Source organism: Onychomys torridus, chromosome 11 (genome assembly GCF_903995425.1).
Source record: "Onychomys torridus chromosome 11, mOncTor1.1, whole genome shotgun sequence".
NCBI lineage: Eukaryota > Metazoa > Chordata > Mammalia > Rodentia > Cricetidae > Onychomys > Onychomys torridus.
The window spans coordinates 37,470,750-37,489,116 of NC_050453.1; the positions used below are offsets into that span (position 1 = coordinate 37,470,750).

General features: G+C 40.4%; 1 protein-coding gene across 9 annotated transcripts in view; it reads left to right on the forward strand.

Annotated features, from left to right (window-relative positions):
- Rasal2 (RAS protein activator like 2) overlaps window positions 1–10,511 on the forward strand; it is a 300,247-nt gene extending 289,736 nt beyond the window's left edge. For 7 of the 9 annotated variants that reach the window (XM_036202086.1, XM_036202088.1, XM_036202095.1 and 4 more), the window contains 4 exons: window positions 491–693; window positions 2,011–2,098; window positions 5,340–5,370; window positions 7,709–10,511. In XM_036202086.1, coding sequence (XP_036057979.1) covers window positions 491–693; window positions 2,011–2,098; window positions 5,340–5,370; window positions 7,709–7,851 — 465 coding nt within the window. In that variant the 3' untranslated portion in view covers window positions 7,852–10,511. The remainder of the gene's footprint in view (window positions 1–490; window positions 694–2,010; window positions 2,099–5,339; window positions 5,371–7,708) is intronic. The other 2 variants (XM_036202087.1, XM_036202089.1) reach the window with 1 other exon arrangement.
- The last annotated feature ends 7,856 nt before the right edge of the window (window positions 10,512–18,367 follow it).

Sequence of the window (18,367 nt, forward strand, 5' to 3'; positions counted from 1 at the left end):
AGAATGTTGCTTATTCTCTGAATAGTCTAAGGGGCCAGTTCTAGTGGAGTAAAGGTAGTCTAATGAGCCCCAGTGTCAAGAGTCCTGCAGTACAGGTGATGGCTATAAGTCTTTCTCATGTAGACAGCTAGCTTTTAGCTTAAGTCATTTGTTGAACTTCTAACGATTTAGTCATTTTCTTTTTCTTTCTCCCTTCTGTTCAGTACTGTTACAGATGGGACGCGGCTTGCCACAACTGATAGTTTAATGTGGAGAAAAGTGCATAAATTTGTAGAGTGTGTAATGCCAAGTTAAGATTCGTAATGTCATTTTAGACATGACAGTGCTTCCTAAACATCCATGCCAGCCAATACTGTAAACAACCTTGGCAGCAGCAAGGACATGGCAATCAGACAGTATCCTCGTGTCACCTGGGTTCTCTGGCGAGAAAGGGCATCCGTACTTCAAAGCCGATATAATTCCTGTCATCCATGCCTCTTCCCTTTGCCAGTATGAACAGGAAATCAGCAAACTGAAGGAGCGCCTACGAGTGTCCAGCCGGCGGCTGGAGGAGTACGAGCGCCGGCTTCTGGTGCAGGAGCAGCAGATGCAGAAGCTGCTGCTGGAGTACAAGGCCCGGCTGGAGGACAGTGAGGAGCGGCTGCGCAGACAGCAGGAGGAGAAGGACAGCCAGATGAAAAGCATCATCAGCAGGTCAGAAGACCACCTGGTAGCTGATTGGCTCTAGATAGGTACAAAGGGGTGGGGAAATGATCCAAATACTTTTAATAACCCCCTTACCCTTCCCCCCCCAAAAAAACCATTTTCATCCATATGTGTATATTCTGTGGTACTTGGTATAAATGTAATGACTGTGACTCTCAGGTATTAACCAAATGAGAGCTGGTGTACTTACCATGAAGTTAAGATAGGCTTTCTTTACCCATAACAATATTAGAAGAAAAAAAAGGAGGGAAACCAGGAATTTATTTTGGAAGTTTTAGATGGGTTTTTTTTTTTTTTTTAATCTATGTCTAAGATTTAACTCAATTTTCCCAGACAAGTCCAAAAACTGAATGCCTTTAGAACCAGAGGACCAAAAACGTGCCATGGATGCCAGCAAAGGAGAGTAAAGAAGAGATCCACTTGACTGTATTTGCAGAGCACTCACTATGGGCCAAGCACTTTGCTAAGCACTGTATAAATAGTACTTTGTTTTATTTCTGTCTCGGCTTCTGAAACAGATATTATTGCTTATTTACTGAAAGAGAAACTGGCAACAGTTGCTTGCCCAAGGTAACATAGTGGAGACTTAGGATTTGAACCAGGTATCAGACTCCAGACTCCAGACTCATAGCCACTCCCTTCAGGATTATCACATGCTTTGCACAAATAAGAGAAGAACAGAAAAAGTGGTGCTGTTTTAGTAGCCTGAAAATACCTAACTTCATACAGAGAGCCATAGGAGTAGAACTGAGGAGTTATATGCATAAGTGGAGTAAATGAGATATGAGATCTACTAGAACATCCTGTAGGATGTGCAAGGGAAGAGGATGGGATGGTAGCTAGTGTAACTTTAGAGTAAGAATGGATGGTTTGCAGCCAAGCATGGTGGTGCTTGCCCATAGCAATCCCAACATTCAGGAGGTTGAAGTAGGAGTACCAGGAGTTCAAAGCCAGCATAAGGTACTTTCTCAAAAATAAATCATTTAAAAAGTGGGTAGCCTTTTTATTCTGTTGTTGCTTTTCATTTGCTATTGTAAGGTGTTTGTTAAGAGGGTCATCTAATAGGAAAATGATGATTATGAGAATACTCTTCTCAAGAAAATGTAATGTTATGCCCAGCCACAGGTAAAAGAATCAACTTAGGATGTCTTCTTTCAAGGGAAGCTGGGAGAGTAGGGAAAGAAAGAAGAGGTTATGGCAATAAAATAGGTCTTCCATTGGGAACCACCAGTTTTAAGTTTCTCAATCTCTATTACCTAGCCCTGTCTTTGAAAATATTGATACCCCTTTCCTATCACATTCTAGGCTAATGGCTGTGGAAGAGGAATTAAAAAAGGATCATGCTGAGATGCAAGCAGTTATTGATGCAAAGCAGAAAATAATTGATGCACAGGTAAGCAGGTCCTGGACTTAGTAGAAAGCCCTTGTTTTTAATACCTGTTATTTTCTGACTTCCCTCTCTTGTAAATGGCAAAGCAGTAGAAAATGAGACACTGAAAGGTTCTTGGTATTATCCTTTGAATATTAAATGAGTTTCCATATGACCTCAATGATTTTTCTTTGATGATATAGCATTAATATTAGCATGCATAATATTGTGTATTAAGTGTAGTTGTTTGACAAATCTTAGCCTAGTACGTGATGAAGTTAGTTGGCATCCTTCGTTGTGGAAAGGAGGACGTTTTCTAAGAGAGTAACTGTAAAAAGTGCACTGCATGTATCCGGCTTGTGACCTCCACTGCCCATTGCTTGGCTGTGTTCTTCACGGTCTTGTCAGTCACATCCACTGCCATCAACACCTAGTCCTAGTAAAGGACTTGTAGGAAGATAAGGTTGTAGAAGGTAGCTTTCCTTGTTATTCTTTTGGGTCAGAGTTTGGCATTGCTGCTTGGAATGTGCTTGGCTGCTCTTCTATGTTGATGCTATGCCTAGAGAACCTCTTGGATATTAAAAAAGGTTGATAAAATTAGAATCTATGATAGCTACACCTAGAGAGATGATAGCCTCCAAGAGCCCTTTACAAGGACACCAGTGATCAGAGCAAAATCTAGGATGTAGGAAGTTTCCAGTCCCTTGTTGCTTTATCACTGTAGAGTCTGATTTATTTCCTAAATGGAAATAAATTACAAAAGGCAATTATAGTTTTGATAGTGGTTCATCTAACCATACTGAGTGTGTTACCTCTCTAGGAACAACTAGCCAAGTTTGCATTTCTCATCTTTAAGCTATGAAATAATAATGAGAGCATTCTACTTCATTCTCTATGTATCAACTGCTAGTCAGTATATACTAGAGCCCCCAGTATTCTTAAACATGCACTTCAACATTTGAGTTTCCTTATGAGGTCAGTGTGAGAGGAGGTTTATTTTTCAAACTGGGAGCATAGCCCTGTGAAGAATGCTTCTTCACAGGCTTCATCCATCTTGGAGCTCACTAGACTTAGAAGCTAATTAAGAGGTGTGATGCTTTCTCACATGCATAGCTCCCAAAATGTTTTAGACTCAAATTCTGGATATTTTGGCCTCTTTTGAGCCAAAGAAATGTTATAACTACTCTACTTGCTCTTTTAATTATTTTATTCTTTCTAGGTATCCCCAAGGTAAGTGAGGGAAGAATAGTAGAAACAAATCCAAGGCCATCTTGCTATATTATCCTATTTAAAAAAAAAAATCACTCCATAAACTTAAGAGAAACAGTGTCAATAAAGAAGGCAATCTCATCATGAAAACTAATGCTGAAAGGTTCCACTTTGGTTTCTCAATATCAGTATAAAGCATGGTGAGCCTTATTAGTAATCACACAGAAAGATTTTAGTGCTGAGAAAGAATAGCTTTCAGCCAATATAATGCAGTCAGTCTTAAGCAGAGGGAACTTGCCAGCAACACAGTATGGCTCTGTGTATGCTGGCCTACAGGATAGCCCTGTCACTAACTTCTAGGGAGTTTCTACTCTACCTGTCCCTAGTTTTGATCTGAGTATAAAACAAAAGTTGTAGTTACTAAAGGTGAAATCTAGGAAGGGAATTTGATTGACCAAGAGTCAAAAGCTCTCAATGAGTCTATCAGATGGTGTCACAACAGAGAAGTAGGAAATGGTATCTGTAGTGGTATTGTGTTCCCCAAAATATTGTGTACCCTAATAAACTTATCTGGAGTCAGAGACAGAACAGCCACAATATTAAACATAGAGGTTAGGCAGTGGTAGCACATGCCTTTAACCCTAGCATTCCAAAGGCAGAAATCCATCTGTTCAAGGATACAGCCAAGCATGGTGACTCACGCCTTTAATCCCAGGGAGTGATGGTAGAAAGCAGAAAGGTATATAAGGCGTGAGGACCAGAAACTAGAAGCATTTGGCTGGTTAAGCTTTTAGGCTTCTGAGCAGCACAGTTCAGCTGAGAGTCATTTGGATGAGGACACAGAGGCTTCTGGTCTAAGGAAACAAGATCAGCTGAGGAACTGGTGAGGTGAGGTAGCTGTGGCTTGTTCTGCTTCCGGCTGCTGGCTCTGATCTTCCAGCATTCACCCCAATAACTGGCCTCAGGTTTGATTTTATTAATAAGACTCTTTAAGATTTATGCTACAGGGATCCTTGGATCTCACTCAGTCACATTGACAGTCTGGCCATGGCAGTGTGATTTTCAAAAGGCTCGGTTCTCTGGACTGTTCCAATGGAACCAAGGCACCTTTCATAAACTAATGCTCCCACTGGCCACTCAACCATTTGTTAAATGTGATATGTTTCCCACTGAAGCATAGGCTTTATTATATCATAAATTCCTCTACCAAAGCTAATATAGGTCCCTAAAGAATACTCTGACAACCCACTGGACATGTGAAAACCACTATACCAGGCACAGCACAAATCATAAATACTAAAGGCAGTTAAAAATATAATAGTGTTTTAAAAGGGAGCATTCTCAACCCAAACTATTGGCTTACTGGTACATAGAATCATAAAATAGCAAAAGACTGTATATACTGAGATATTCTTTGTAACAAATGACTTTTTATCAGATTATTTTCTGTGAGAACGAATCTTACATCTTAAGTGGTTGTTGGAACAGAGTAGCCCTTTTGGCTTCATTTCTTAAATGAAGACATATTTGGAAATAATAGTCTCCCTAGGAGGTAACCCATAATTTTATATCCACAGCATATGGCTTAGTGCCAATAATAGTAAAAGATATATATATATTTCTAAATGAAAACAGTTATTTTCTTTGTGGTAGGATTAATTCTAGCACTTGTCAGAACACTAACACTCAGATACCCCTGGGATGGTTTTCATCTCTCACCAGCCCCTGTTCCTTGTTGGGGAATTCAGCTTCTTCCTTTCCTTGACTCAGGTCCTGCTACAAAGCACAGGTACACATCAGTCCCTTTCTGCAGAACTGCAAAAGGATGAGTGGCAGAATCACAGTCCTGAGCCTCACAGCTCAGGGTCACAATGATGACACCAAGGAATAGAGCAAACCATGAAGTGTGGCACCTTTCACCCCCAGGCATGGGGCTTGCAACTCATGTATCTCTCATGTGACTAGATAGAGAACAGAGAAGGGCTACTTCCTATGAGAAATAAAGCAGCTGCCTAGTTACTATTGCAAGTGATATCTCCACTGTGTTAAATTACAGGTCATAAATGGAAGTGAGATTATTCAAACAGGCAAGTAATCCCTGTGCGTTCTCTAGCTGAGCAGTTCCCAGCCCTGGCCAGTGCACTGGCCTCCTACACATTCCAGCTCCTGGCACTCCCATGTCGAGTCCTTCCTTTCGGGCATGTTAGATTGCTTTGTGTTCTAAGCCAGGCAGAATCAAATGTCATAGCAGTTTTTGCCAACTGAACTTTACTTTTAAAAGATCTAGTTCCCTGTTTGAGGTTGTTTTTTGTTTGTGGGGGGCTGTTTGTTTGTTTGTTTGTTTGTTTTTCATTTCATTTCTGTTTTATTTGAGAGGTTGACAGTAGGGAGACTGCAAAGGGATTTTTCTGCTTAGAAGCTTTAAGGTGTCTACAGGAGAGGTTGTTTGATATCAGTTATTATTTGCAGGCGATATGTAATTATAGTCCTTCTCGGGTTCTTTTTTGACCCTTTAAGACTCAATTTGATTTTTTGAGGGGGTGGAGGGTTGTCTTGTTTAGTTTTTGTGAATGCTTAATTTTTTTATTGGGGCCTTGTCATTTGTCCTAAAACTGAAATAACTTTCCTTACCTATTTTAAGAAATTACCAGTTATGGTACAAATTTTCACTTATTAGATAATATGCAAGAAATTTATCAAAATGAAACAAATATTTATTAAAAATTTAAATACCATTTGTTCTGCTCAGGGGTCATTCCTCACTATGAGGAAGGGGATTATATTTGGAATCTACCTATTGTTCTTTTTTTACTTGCCCTTACTTACTGTCTTTGAAAAAGGTTGTATTTGTTTTCCCACTAAATTCCACTAGCTATAATTTTTAAGTAAGTACTATTTTTAAGAGCTTTACAAATCTTTCTTTGAATTTTTTCTGTTCTTAAAACAAGTCACCTTTCTTTTAAAAAAAAAAAATCTTTTACAGCAAGTGGATAGTTAATAATACTTATTCTGTATGTCTTAACCACTTGAGTTTTACAGCAGAAAATAGGAATTATTTTAATGAATAGTAATAGCAAGAGTTGGGTTGCTTTTATTTTTTCACACATTTGAAACTGTAGCCACCACCTCTACTGCCATAGACACCTCCTTCTCCCAGCAAAGGGAGCGATAGAGAAAGGCAAGAATTGCCTGGTGCTGTAGTCAGTGAAGGCTTTACCCAGACTTCCCCAGGACCATCACTAGGCTTGCTCCTAGCAGTATGTTCCAGCAGAGCAATGCTAGGTTGGCAGCCCTCTGTAGCTTCTGCTTCCACAAAAGGAGCAGCAGCTGCTTCAGCCCTCTTGTGCTGCTCTTTAAACCGTACCATGATAAAACTTGTCTCTTGTCTTCCTGAGTGAACTCATACTCCCAGGAAAGAGAGCTTTGTTTGCTGTTAGAGTTGATCCTCGTGGGCTATTTTCTTTTCTATTTATGAGCATGGGTAAAGATTGTCCCTCTCTGTCATTATTTTCTGAAATATATGTACTTCATGTTTGTTGGGAAAAGTCCTAGGATGACTTAAAGATAAAAGTCTCAACTAATTTTTGTGAGACTGATAATGTTTTATCTTACTTTACCTTTTCATCCCTCCTTCCCTCTCTCTGGTGGATATGAGGATATTCAACAACCCTTAGTTCCAAAATAGTGTTTCTAAAGCATTGTTTGTTTATTTGTTTGTTTGTTTGTTTTAAAACTCAAGAGAAAATGAAAGCATTCCGTTTACTGGGTAGCTTTCCTGGAGTAACTGAGCTGGAATGAGTCTAGGAGCCTGTGTTCTCTATCTGTTCTCATGTGTCATGTTGATAGCATCCCTTTCAGCACATCTCCCTCCCCATATTCTAGCAACTCCTTGGTCTGAGCTTCTGGCTGCTCTTCTCTCCTCTTGCTCTTGCATCCTCACCTTGTTGGAGAGTCTAAACTGCCACCACGTATTGCTTTAATCTGAGCAATGTGACTTCTTCCCAGATGGGACTGTTATGCCTTCTTTGGGAGGTGAACCCATGGATCACGTGCACTTCTCTTCTGTAAAATGAAACCTCTGGTGCTTCTTTCGTTGCCACCTAATTTCCATGTATCAGTTTTAACAAAAGCACTTAGTACATAAGGCAGCTTGACTCATGGTGTCATTTTCATAAGACAGCCTAGTAATACCTCAATATATCATTGGTAATAAGTCTGTTGTGCAGAAATGAAAAAAAAAAAAGAGATTAAGGGGAGGAGGAGCTGAACCTAACCAATGTGCAGAAAGAGGCAGAGACGTTCCATTTATTTGGGGAGCACCATGTGTACTGTGCTGTGAGAGAAAGTATTGAACTAATCATTCAATAAAGAAGGAAAGTGTCTTCCTCCATGCAGCCTGAATAAAGCCTGATTGGTGTGTTGTAGGAAAAGCGGATCGTGTCCCTGGATTCAGCCAACACAAGACTGATGAGCGCACTGACTCAAGTGAAGGAGCGGTACAGCATGCAGGTCCGCAATGGCATCTCTCCCACCAACCCCACCAAGCTTTCCATCACGGAGAATGGTGAATTCAAGAACAGCAGCTGCTGATGGCCTTTGTGAATACAGACTGTGGGAGGAGACAGAAGGAAGCTGCCCAGCTCTCCTATCCTGGACCGTTTACCCTCCAGGTTTACAGAATGTTGCTTCAAATAGCCGTGTGTTGAGAAACTCTTAATGAAGAAAGGAACCTTGTCTTTCAGGGCATAAAGCAAAGACTCCCAATGTCAATGCTTTCTCCAGTGTCTCTATGTACATAGGGAACTTAGTTCTGGGTCATGTACAAAAATATCACTGTAATATACCAAAAGGAAGTTAATAATGTAGATTACCTTTTTAATTATTACTATTTTATTATTGTTTTTCTCTCGTTGAAAGCACTGCAGTTTTTAGTGGAGGAAAAGTAGGAGCCGAGTGCGAGTGAGAAATGAGCCTGCCAGTTCAGTAGGGAGACTCTGGGTACTGGATAGGAGGAGCACATGGAGTGCAATAGGACCTTGTCAGAATGGTTTTTTCAGGGATTCATCTGCCAGTTTAAAAGCCCCACCCTAGTCCCTTACCATTAGGAAAACACGCAATACCAAGACCCATACAAAACAGTAATTTATGCCTCTGGTCAACCAGGATGATTCTGATCAGATGGTTCTTATCTGATCAGGATTTGACAGAACTCTACATATCTGTGTCTCTCTACCATCTTCATTTTCCTTGGGCACTGCCCTTGCCTCCCGTGCTGGGAATGGTCAGCACCAGCAGGCTTTACTCTTCACTGAGAGGTTATTCAAGTGTGCCATTCATGAACCATCTGAATAAATACCCTTTCTTCCACACAAAAAGGGCTAATTACAGCAGAGCAGGAATCTCTGACTATTTCCCACTCAGATTTTCCTTCCTATTTGTCAGTTGTGTTTCTACTTAAGCTAAAGATTGTATCCACCATACTAGCAAATCTGTGGGCAGGGCTATTTCATCACCACTTCTAACTTCTAAATTGCTGCTTCTTTCTGTTTATCCCTTCCCATAAAATTTGGGAAGGAAATCTAAAACTGAAGCATGTCTTTCTTTTTTAAATGCTGATTAATCTTGGTACAGAGAACCAGAATGTGAGGATAGCACATTCCAGTTGTTATTCCACACTTGTGGTAGACTCAGCAAGAATGACCCAGCTTATCATTAATGGCTTTAACACAGGACAGAAAATCCATGTTTTTCTCCAGAATGTGACATGTCATCTGGAATGCAGGCTTAATTACCAGAGGCTGAGAAAGGTAGCTGCAGGTTAAACAAATATTATATATAAATATATATATATATACATATATTCACACATATGTACATATAATGTGCACATCAAAAATGTTCATACCTTCTATGCTGTCAGATATACAGAGATAATGTTTAAAAAGAGTCCTGAATCTCTTTAAGCAAGATCTACACCATTTTACGTTGAAAAAAAAAAGAACAGCATTTCTCAAATAAGTTAATGTTTTGTTTTGTTTTTAAGTTATATACTTTTTTTAAGTAAAGGATGCGGAGGAAGACATAACAGAGCCATATGCATGGAGTATGTGTTTCTACATAGTAGAATATTTATAAGAAAACAAGAGAACATGGGTAGTACCCTCTTTGTTTGAAGCCCAGGCATCCATCCCAAGCCCTCCTTTCCACCAAGTCCCAGGCATGTATTCCAAGTCTCACTTGCCCCTTAGGTTGACCTTTATGTCTGACCTTGCATTTCAGCAACCTCACCAGAGCCCTCAACCAACAACCTTTGGAAAGGGTTTCTTCATAATAACCTTTTTTGTATCAGACAAATATCTCACTGTGCTTGGAGCTGCAGGCCTCCATGGCCACTTGAGTGTTTTCTTGACCCTTAACGGCTATTTTACCAGGTCTTATCTCCTCTCCAAGCTGAGGCCACATTGTATTAAAATTACTTCATAAGAGAAAAGTTATTTGATTCTGCAGTAATGGCCTGTATTGAGTGAAGAGGGAATGTAACCATAGATCTTTTCTTGTTTGTAGCTTAGCAATGTTTCCTTCATTCTTGAAAACCCTTCAGTAGTGCCACAGAGAAGCTAGGCAATTCTTAGTCTCAGTGGCCTGAAGTATATGATGTGGTAACATCTTGCTTGAGGTTGAAAAGGTATTGAGATGCTGGTTATAGATTACAGAGAGTTGGTCAAATAAGTGTAGTGATGCATGCAGTGTAACTGTTAACACTCTGGTATCTCTGAGTGCCTGTCTGCACTGCAAGATTGAATTTCAAAACATTTGGACATAGGATGAGGCCCTCTAGCCATCGTGTTACCATGAATGAAGAGAAAAAAGGAAATAACAGAAATAGTAAGAGGATTAGAGGTCAGAAGTTCAGCATTATTCCCAGGTATTAAATCTCAGATTATTCCTGGAGCCTACTCATCTTTTTAGCCCATCAGAAATACTATTCTGAGCTGGAGTATAGCTCAGTTGGCATAGTGCCCAGCCTAGCATGCCAGAGACCCTGGGTTCAAATCCCAGCACCACATGAACTGGGATAGTGGCACACAGGCCTGCAGTCTCAGCACTCCAGGGAGGGGAGCAGGAGGAGCAGGAGCTCAAGGTCATCTGCTGCTGCACAAGTATCCTGGCCAACCTGAGTTAAGACCCTGTCTCAAAATGCTTTAAAAAAAATACTTTTTTAAATATTCTTTTTGAGAATTTTGAAATCTTACAAAGTTTATTTTGAATTTTTTTAAGTATAGAAGAGAACAGCAGCAGGTGCTAATTTATATGGTGTTTCTTTAACTCAAATAGGTACATCATTTTGTTTTACTGGGAAGAAATGTGTGACTTTTTAAAAAGTAGCTGCATCTTGCGATTCTTGTTTTTGTCAACACATCAGCACGTTACAGGGTGAGAATAGACCAGGGTTGGATGGGGTTTGATATTCAGGTGATGTACTTGTGAAGCTTTTATCCCAGTGAAGGCCAGACGTGACCATTTACAAGACAGCCTTAATAGAACCAGGAAAGGGGCTTCCTGTCTCCCTCCTACATCACTAGAGCAATAAGATTTCCAGGCTTTTCCAGAACAGCAAAAAGACCTATTCTCATAAGACTAGCATTGCTTCAGCATCCATCCCTGTGTGCTGCTTGGGACTGGGGCAGCCTCACTTGGTGTGGACACTGAGGTGATTGTGCTACTATGACTGTGTTGCTTTTTCACTTACCATCGGGGTGGTGTTAAGTGTTAACTAAGGAACATTAGTGTTCGGGCCAGTCTGCTTCTGTCTTCTGTTATGGTATTGCACAGTAAAGAAAACATGAGGGTCTCTAAGATTGCTGTAAACATCCAGTGTGCATACTGAGGCTGAACATGATTTCAGTAGTTTCTCTATTCTTACTGTACCTGTGGCTTTTGTATGGGATGGCAGCTGTCCAGAGCCCTGGCTCCCACTGTGTCCTCAAGGAAGCAGTTTAGGAGCAGGGTTTTTCTTGAAGTTCCAGAGGACACTTGCAATCAAGTGTGTTTGCATTAGTGTTTGCTCTGCTTCCTCCCAGGTGCAGTTCCTGAGAAGGCGTGTTAAGGGACTGAGCTAGGAGAAGCAGCCTTCTTCAGGATCTTCAGTTAACAGACTGACTGAGCCCCAGGCTGGACCTAGACTAGCCATGTCACTGGCAAACTCAGCATTTCCAGAGCCCATCCCACAGTTTTACTTCATGGAGTGGGGGGAGTCCTTCTGCTACAGATTAAACAAGTTCAGGGGACATTCTCCTCTATACCCCTTGGCTTTTTCTTTCTTTCTTTTTGGTTTTAAGAGACAGGGTTTTTCTGTGTAGTTTTGGTTCCTGTCCTGGATCTTACTGTATAGACCAGGCTGGCCTTGAACTCACAGAGATCCACCTGCCTTTGCCTCCCAAGTGCTGGGATTAAAGGTGTGCGCCACTGCCGCCTGGCACCCCTTGGCTTTTTTCAAGTCAGTAATGAACTCTTCCTTGCTTGCCTCAGCAGTAAAAAGTCACCTTCCCACCCTGTACCTGGGATACCCTTTAAAACTATTATTAATTTAAAGGACTTATACTTGATTCTTAAAAGCAAGTAATGTTGAAGTTTCAAATTTGTAAAGCTTTTTTTATGTTTGAATAATTGTTATCAGTTCTTATAAAGCACCCTCCTGTCACAGACCATCTAGGAAAGCTCTGGAGCTTTGAAAGGACAAGGGTGATGCAATTTGCATAAGAGTGAATTTCTTCCAGAAAGATCCTGAGGAAGACACGTGATCCAATGGACTCGGTTCCTCAGAAGTTCAAAGAAATAAGTGGAGTTGCGTTCCCCTGGCTCCTCCTACGATGTATATGTGGAAAGGCAGCTCCTGAGACATCATGTGCATGCCTACAGAAAGACACACCTCTTAGGGCATCCCTTTTAAAAAAAAAAAAAATGTTAATCCACTTTATAAACCAGTCACTCCTAAACTTTCTTGGTGTTTTGTTTTTGTTTTGTTGTTTTTTTAGATTTTATAAAATTCTATTCTCTTTTAAATGTACTATATGTGTTATATGTATATATAAGTTAAAGTGACTTGAGCTAGGTGTCATTATTGGTAGCATAGAGAATATGGAGCAACAGATGACTGTCACCATCCGAGAGCAGAATACAGAAGGTAGTTTTGGTTCCTCAGTCAGTTAATGCTCAGGTGTTTGAACAACAGCCCAGCTAGCCTTGGTAAATGCAGCGAGCCACCCGAGGAGAGGTCAGGAATACTTTGACCCCATGGCACAGCACGTTTTAATTTTCTACTCTGTTATTTGGAACTGAAAACCTGACTGTATTGTTGGTGCAGTGACATTTCCACAGCTGTGTTTTAGAGGTCCCATCCTCTGTGTGTGGTCATGCATTTGAATATAAATAGCATGGTTATGTCATTTCCAAACCCTCAAGGAAATTATCAGTTTCCAGTTCACTAAAGGTTAAATGCTAATTAACTCAATGACCGCTATCCTACAGAAAAGCTAAATAAGTAGTTAAAGGTTGAATTTTGACTGGTGCTTAGATATTTCTAGCTATATTAGGATCAACTCAAGCAAACAGCAGCATATTTACCTGGGTCACACCTGTGAGGAATTTATCTTCCAAATTTGATTTTTTTTTTTCATCTCCAGGGCCTTAATAAGAGTGTGTTAATACACATGACTATTTTACAAAGATAGTTCAAAATAATTTATTTTTATTTCAAGAAAGAGAATTCACCTTAGAAAAACAAAACCCAAGATTTTATTTTATTTTTAAAGCCATATTTTTGTGCTTTGTAGCACTCAAGATTGTTCCATATGTGATCCATATCTGCATTTCATTACCTGGGTTCTAAAAAAGATTTATTTTTGTTCTGTGAATAATTTTTGACGGTTCTTGTACATGTACAGATATAGATACGTTTGAGGTCTTTTATTGATATTCCTACAAAAAATACAAATAAACTTTAACTTTAAACATTTCAGAGTAAAGTTGCTACTGTATTTATAGTACTATTTCTATCATACATACATCTATGTTATGTGCTATCTTCTAACATATCTTCTGGGCACTTAGGATACTTGGTACACTGGGATATTATTCTGAAGATACATTTTAGCATTAGGAATATCTTGCCTTAAAATTTTACAACTTACAGGTAAAATACTTATGTGTAGGACAAATAACTGGCATTGGTATCAATTGTGTTATGGTGACGCCCTTGGAAATAAAGCTTCCTTCAGCTGCCCTAAGCCACTGTGGTCTTCTCATATTCCCCACATAGTTTGTTCTTAGGATTTTTCTTGTTTGGGTCAGGGAGTTGTCCTTATTTATCGTTCTCAAGGTGTGCTATCTTCAGCTTATCTCTCTCATTCTAAAACCCAAGAATGCAGGTTTCACATGTCATTTTCTTTTGTGCTACATATAGGGCTATGCATCTGGGAACACTCCAGGTTATTTCTAATCTTGTGCTAGAAGGAATTAAAAAAAAAAAAAAAAAAAAAACTAAAGACAACCTGAACGACAACTACTTCAAAAGGAAAGTGAAAATTAGCAGATGTTTACTATTTTTTGTTCACTTCGAAGCCGACCCATTTCAATGTGAATTCCTCATGACCTAATATAAGCTTTAAAACTTCTTGGATCTGAAACATTAAAAAGAGAGAAGTGGGGCTGGGGATATAGTTCACTGGGATCCATTCCTAACCCAGCACCACAAAAAGAGAAAGCAACTGATGATACTTTATGACCCTATGGCTCACTTAGCGCTAAATAACTAACAGATACACTCTTTATGTCCATCCGTACCATTTCTTTCCTAGCCTTCCTTCACCTGAGTGCACCTTGTCAATAGCATCAAGTTACTCAGTGGTTCTCAATCTTTACTGAGCATCAGACTCATTAGGTAAATTTAAACACACACATATGTATATGCTCCATTACTCCATATTGCCCTCTGAACACTATGTGGGGTAACTGTAGCAGTGTCCTTCATCACTGTTCCTGAGGTTTGGATAAGTTAGCTACAGGTGTTTCTTTACTTTGTACTTAAAATTTTAAATGCTGTTAAGACCCCACGCTACCTTGCCCTTATCTATCAACTTCATTTTTTCTGTATCAGTGAGACAGGAAGTCTGTGGCATGCTCATGCCTTAAAGCTCCTTTACCTTGGTTTTGTTTTGGTTTTCTTTGTCATAGTGTGAGGGACCAAACCCAAGGCCTCAGGACCATCCTTTATGAAACAAATACATTCTGACAAAGCTAAGCAAGAGGTGGGATTTACCAGTATAAACCCAATTTTCTCACTGGCTCCAGTTTAATACATAAGATAGATGCTTCTACATTAGCCCTTGAACAATGTTTTCTCAGGCTATGTTCAGTAATCAGTTTAATTATTGTAGCAGTAAAGGAGCTAATATTGAGTACCAACTGTGTGCCAGACAGTTTGCTAAGATTTTATACAGAACATGCAAGCACTTTACCAACTGAGACATCTCCTCAGCCCCAACTCTCTTAATATATTGGCTTTGACAATACTACTTTACATTATTGTCACCTGAATGATCAAAATTCAAAAAGCTAGACATCTTACCTCACTCAAAAGTTGGTCTTTCATCTCTTCTGGATCCCTCAGTGATGAGATGGTAAAATCTGCTTTCAAGATTCCAAAGGAGTGCTCTGGAAAAGAAAATGTTTCCTGGTTTAGAAGAATGTCACCCATTGCCACTTGAACTTTTCTGTTCTTAGAAGTTAGGAGTACCCATTGGATATCATAGGTGCTACATGGTGACAGAGGATTTCAAAGAGAAAAAAGAGGGAAATGGCTGAGCCACAATTAACACCACCAAGCAGTGCCCCTAAAAGGAACTCCTATGTTTTGTACCAGTATCAGCTCTCTTCCCACAGCCTAGACACCATCTCTCCTGTGATCTTCTATTCCCTTTTCATAAATCTACTATACAGATGTCCTTAGCCATGCTAAAATTTCACCTTCCCTTGAGCTCCCTACCCTGAAAACCCCCAAGGAAGTTCTCTAAACTAATAGATAAGTTCATATTGGAATTTTCCCAAGGGCCTGCCCTAAGAAAGTTCCTCCCAGGGTCCTGGGGAAGACGCTATGTCCGGTGTGGGGTTATCTGAAGGAAAAGAATCTATGTACACCATGCTCTTTTGTCCATTTATTTCTCTAAGACAAAATTCCATCTATACAGCTTCAGCTCCTTCCTCTGTACCTACTGCTCTGTCATAGTCCTAACTAAGCTCCTGTGCTTTCAACCTCATCTTCATCTGTTCTTTGTCTTCCATCTTTCCTTCCTTGCTCCTTACCCCTGCTCTGAGAAACTGCTTCCTTCTCTTCTCCCTAGCCAATATGGCTCTGCCTACACTCTGCAGAAACTGCCTTGTTCTTTTCTCCCAACCTGCAACTCTGCTCTGGCCAGGAATCCTGCCCCATCCTTCACTCCACCTGGATATGCAAAAATCTCCTTTGTTCTGAGTCAATTGTTCTGGAATGCCATTTTCCCTGAGCTTCATTTGCGCAAGAAACAAGGCTATGCATCTACAGCCCACCTGTCTCGTAGGCCCTGCAGGGGTGTTACCTAGTAGATCAGCAGTAGGTCTGAGAAGCTAAAATGTTTGCCATATGGCCTAGTAGTATATGGGCGCACAAGAATTTAATAGCAGAAGACAGCTGATATATATATATTAATAAGCTAAATAACACTAAATATTCCTTGATAAAATGGCTTCCTCTTGAAGGATTCCTTGGTCAGTCAAGGTATAGCTTATTATATACAGCTGAATCTCTACAGTATATTCTTGTGGCTCACTGCAAGTTCAGTCTTTGCTACATGTCAACTATAATCATCACAAAAACTACAGCCTCGTGGTAGGACATGTATTTGCAGAGCTTTTTAACAACTTACAATGTTCCTTTGCCTAAGTACCTTGTATGTTCATAGCAACCCTGTGATATAGGGCAGTTTCTACTGAGCCCCTTTTGAAAATGAGAAAAACTACAGAACTAAGCTATATATGATACTTGTTTGCCTCACTACACTTGCAGTAGTCACACATCTTGAACTAGAATCCTCATCTCCTTCCTGACCCCATTGCCAGCATTTCATGTTATCTTTCCTAAGACCCCCAAGTATCTTGGGCCAGGAGTGACTAGATTTTTAAGTGCTAGGCTATTAGATGATAGGTTAGCAAACAGAAGCCATTACCCAAGTCTCCTGCTGGTTTCTCTTTAGACTCTGGGTGCTTAGCTGAGCTTATGTGTTGGGTCTGGGTGGCAGTAGCTGTATCTCCTATATGTGTGTCATCCTCTATGCTGGTCACAGCTACAGGGAAAGAAGAATAGAGAAATTAATGTAAATGTAGCCAGAAATCAAGGTGACTGGCTGTGAGCCAGAAGACAGGCAAAGGCAGCCCTGCTGTGTACAGTTGCTTATTCCTACCAATCCTTCACTTGCCCCACAGGCTCTTATCCCCCATCTCTAGAGTTGCTCTCCCACCATTCAGAAAGTGCTCCAGCATTAGGCTGTGTAAGGCTTGAGCAATAGCATGAGGTTCCACCTCAGTTCCAGTTTATTTTCTTTTAGTAGCACTTAGCCCAAGAAGCCTGGCCCTTTAACATTACCAGGTAAGCTGTGCATCCCCACCCTATGGTACCCAGAGCAGCCTTGACCTCTCCGCCAAGGCAATATCCCAAATCCAGCTTAACTTCTGGGCTTACACTAGGCACTTCAGCCAGAGACCAGGAGTCCTCAATTGCTGTCCCCTTCAGTCCCTGATCCTGTGTTTCTCCTTTTCCCACAATTGCCCCACCTCCAAATATGGACATAATCATACTATTTAGAGGTCTACTACTATAAATTATTTAAGAAAATGCCCCAGCCCTAGGAGAAAAAAAAAATTAACAGTTTGCTAGAGAATATGCCAAATCTACCTTACTCTTTCAAGGAATGCATAGTATTTCATCAAGTATGGCATGACTGCCTTAAGCAGTCTCCTCTTGGTAGACGTTAGATCACTTCTCATTTTCAGTACAATAGACAGTGGTGTGTGTGTGTGTGTGTGTGTGTGTGTGTGTGTGTGTGTATGTGTACCTTGTGCTTATTCCCTTTAGCCATTTCTAAGTGTAGAATATCTGTAGGAAGGGACATGCCCATTTTAAAACAGACACCTTGCTAGCACCAGTTTACAGCCTACAGTATTGGTCATGTCTGTTCTTCCCAAATTCTCATTATTACTGCCATTAAATCTTTGCCAAACTGTTGTTAGGTGAAGAAATAAATTTTAAAGTAAAACTTAATTTTTGAAGTTGGGTTTATTTCTGTGGTTTCATGAACAAAGCTGAGAGATCTTGAAATGCGTTGGTGTTTCTCTCCTCATGTCAAGACTAGCTAGTATCACTAGTCTTCACGTCCCTCCTCACTTCACACTGCCTCAACCTACTCACCCAGGCTGTTCCCTCGTAGTGGGCCTTCTCCACCAGCCCACTTTTCCTCATCCAAAGGCTTGTACATCTCTTTAATAAATGAAGAAATTGGTAAGACTCAGAAACACAGAAGTTTCTGTGGGGGAATGCTTGTAAGCCCAGCTTTACAAATTTCCTCCTGACCATTTTTAAACCTTTGGTTGATATTTCTCTCACTGTTGAGACTATGTTACATACATACTGAATTCTGCTATCTTCTTTTAGCATACTAATGCAATGGCCCCATGTCACTGTGGCCACCTCTAGTAACTACAGATCTGAACATTGGCTCATTTTCCCAAACTTCCTGGTGGTCCTTGACTCGGGTTCAAGACCTTCAGGATTTTACCGCAAATCCCTCTCTTCCCTCTTCCCTGTTACTCCTTCCTCCAAAATACAACCACACTAACAGACTGCTTGGCAATCCCAGATCAACATAACCCTTTGACATGTCTGTCTTGGCCCATACCGTTCTTTCAGCGAGGAAGAACTAGCAGATTTTGCTGTTGCCCATTCCACCTTCGTCCAGAGGATGTGTGGCTTCCTGCTCTTGGTTCATGCTTCACACA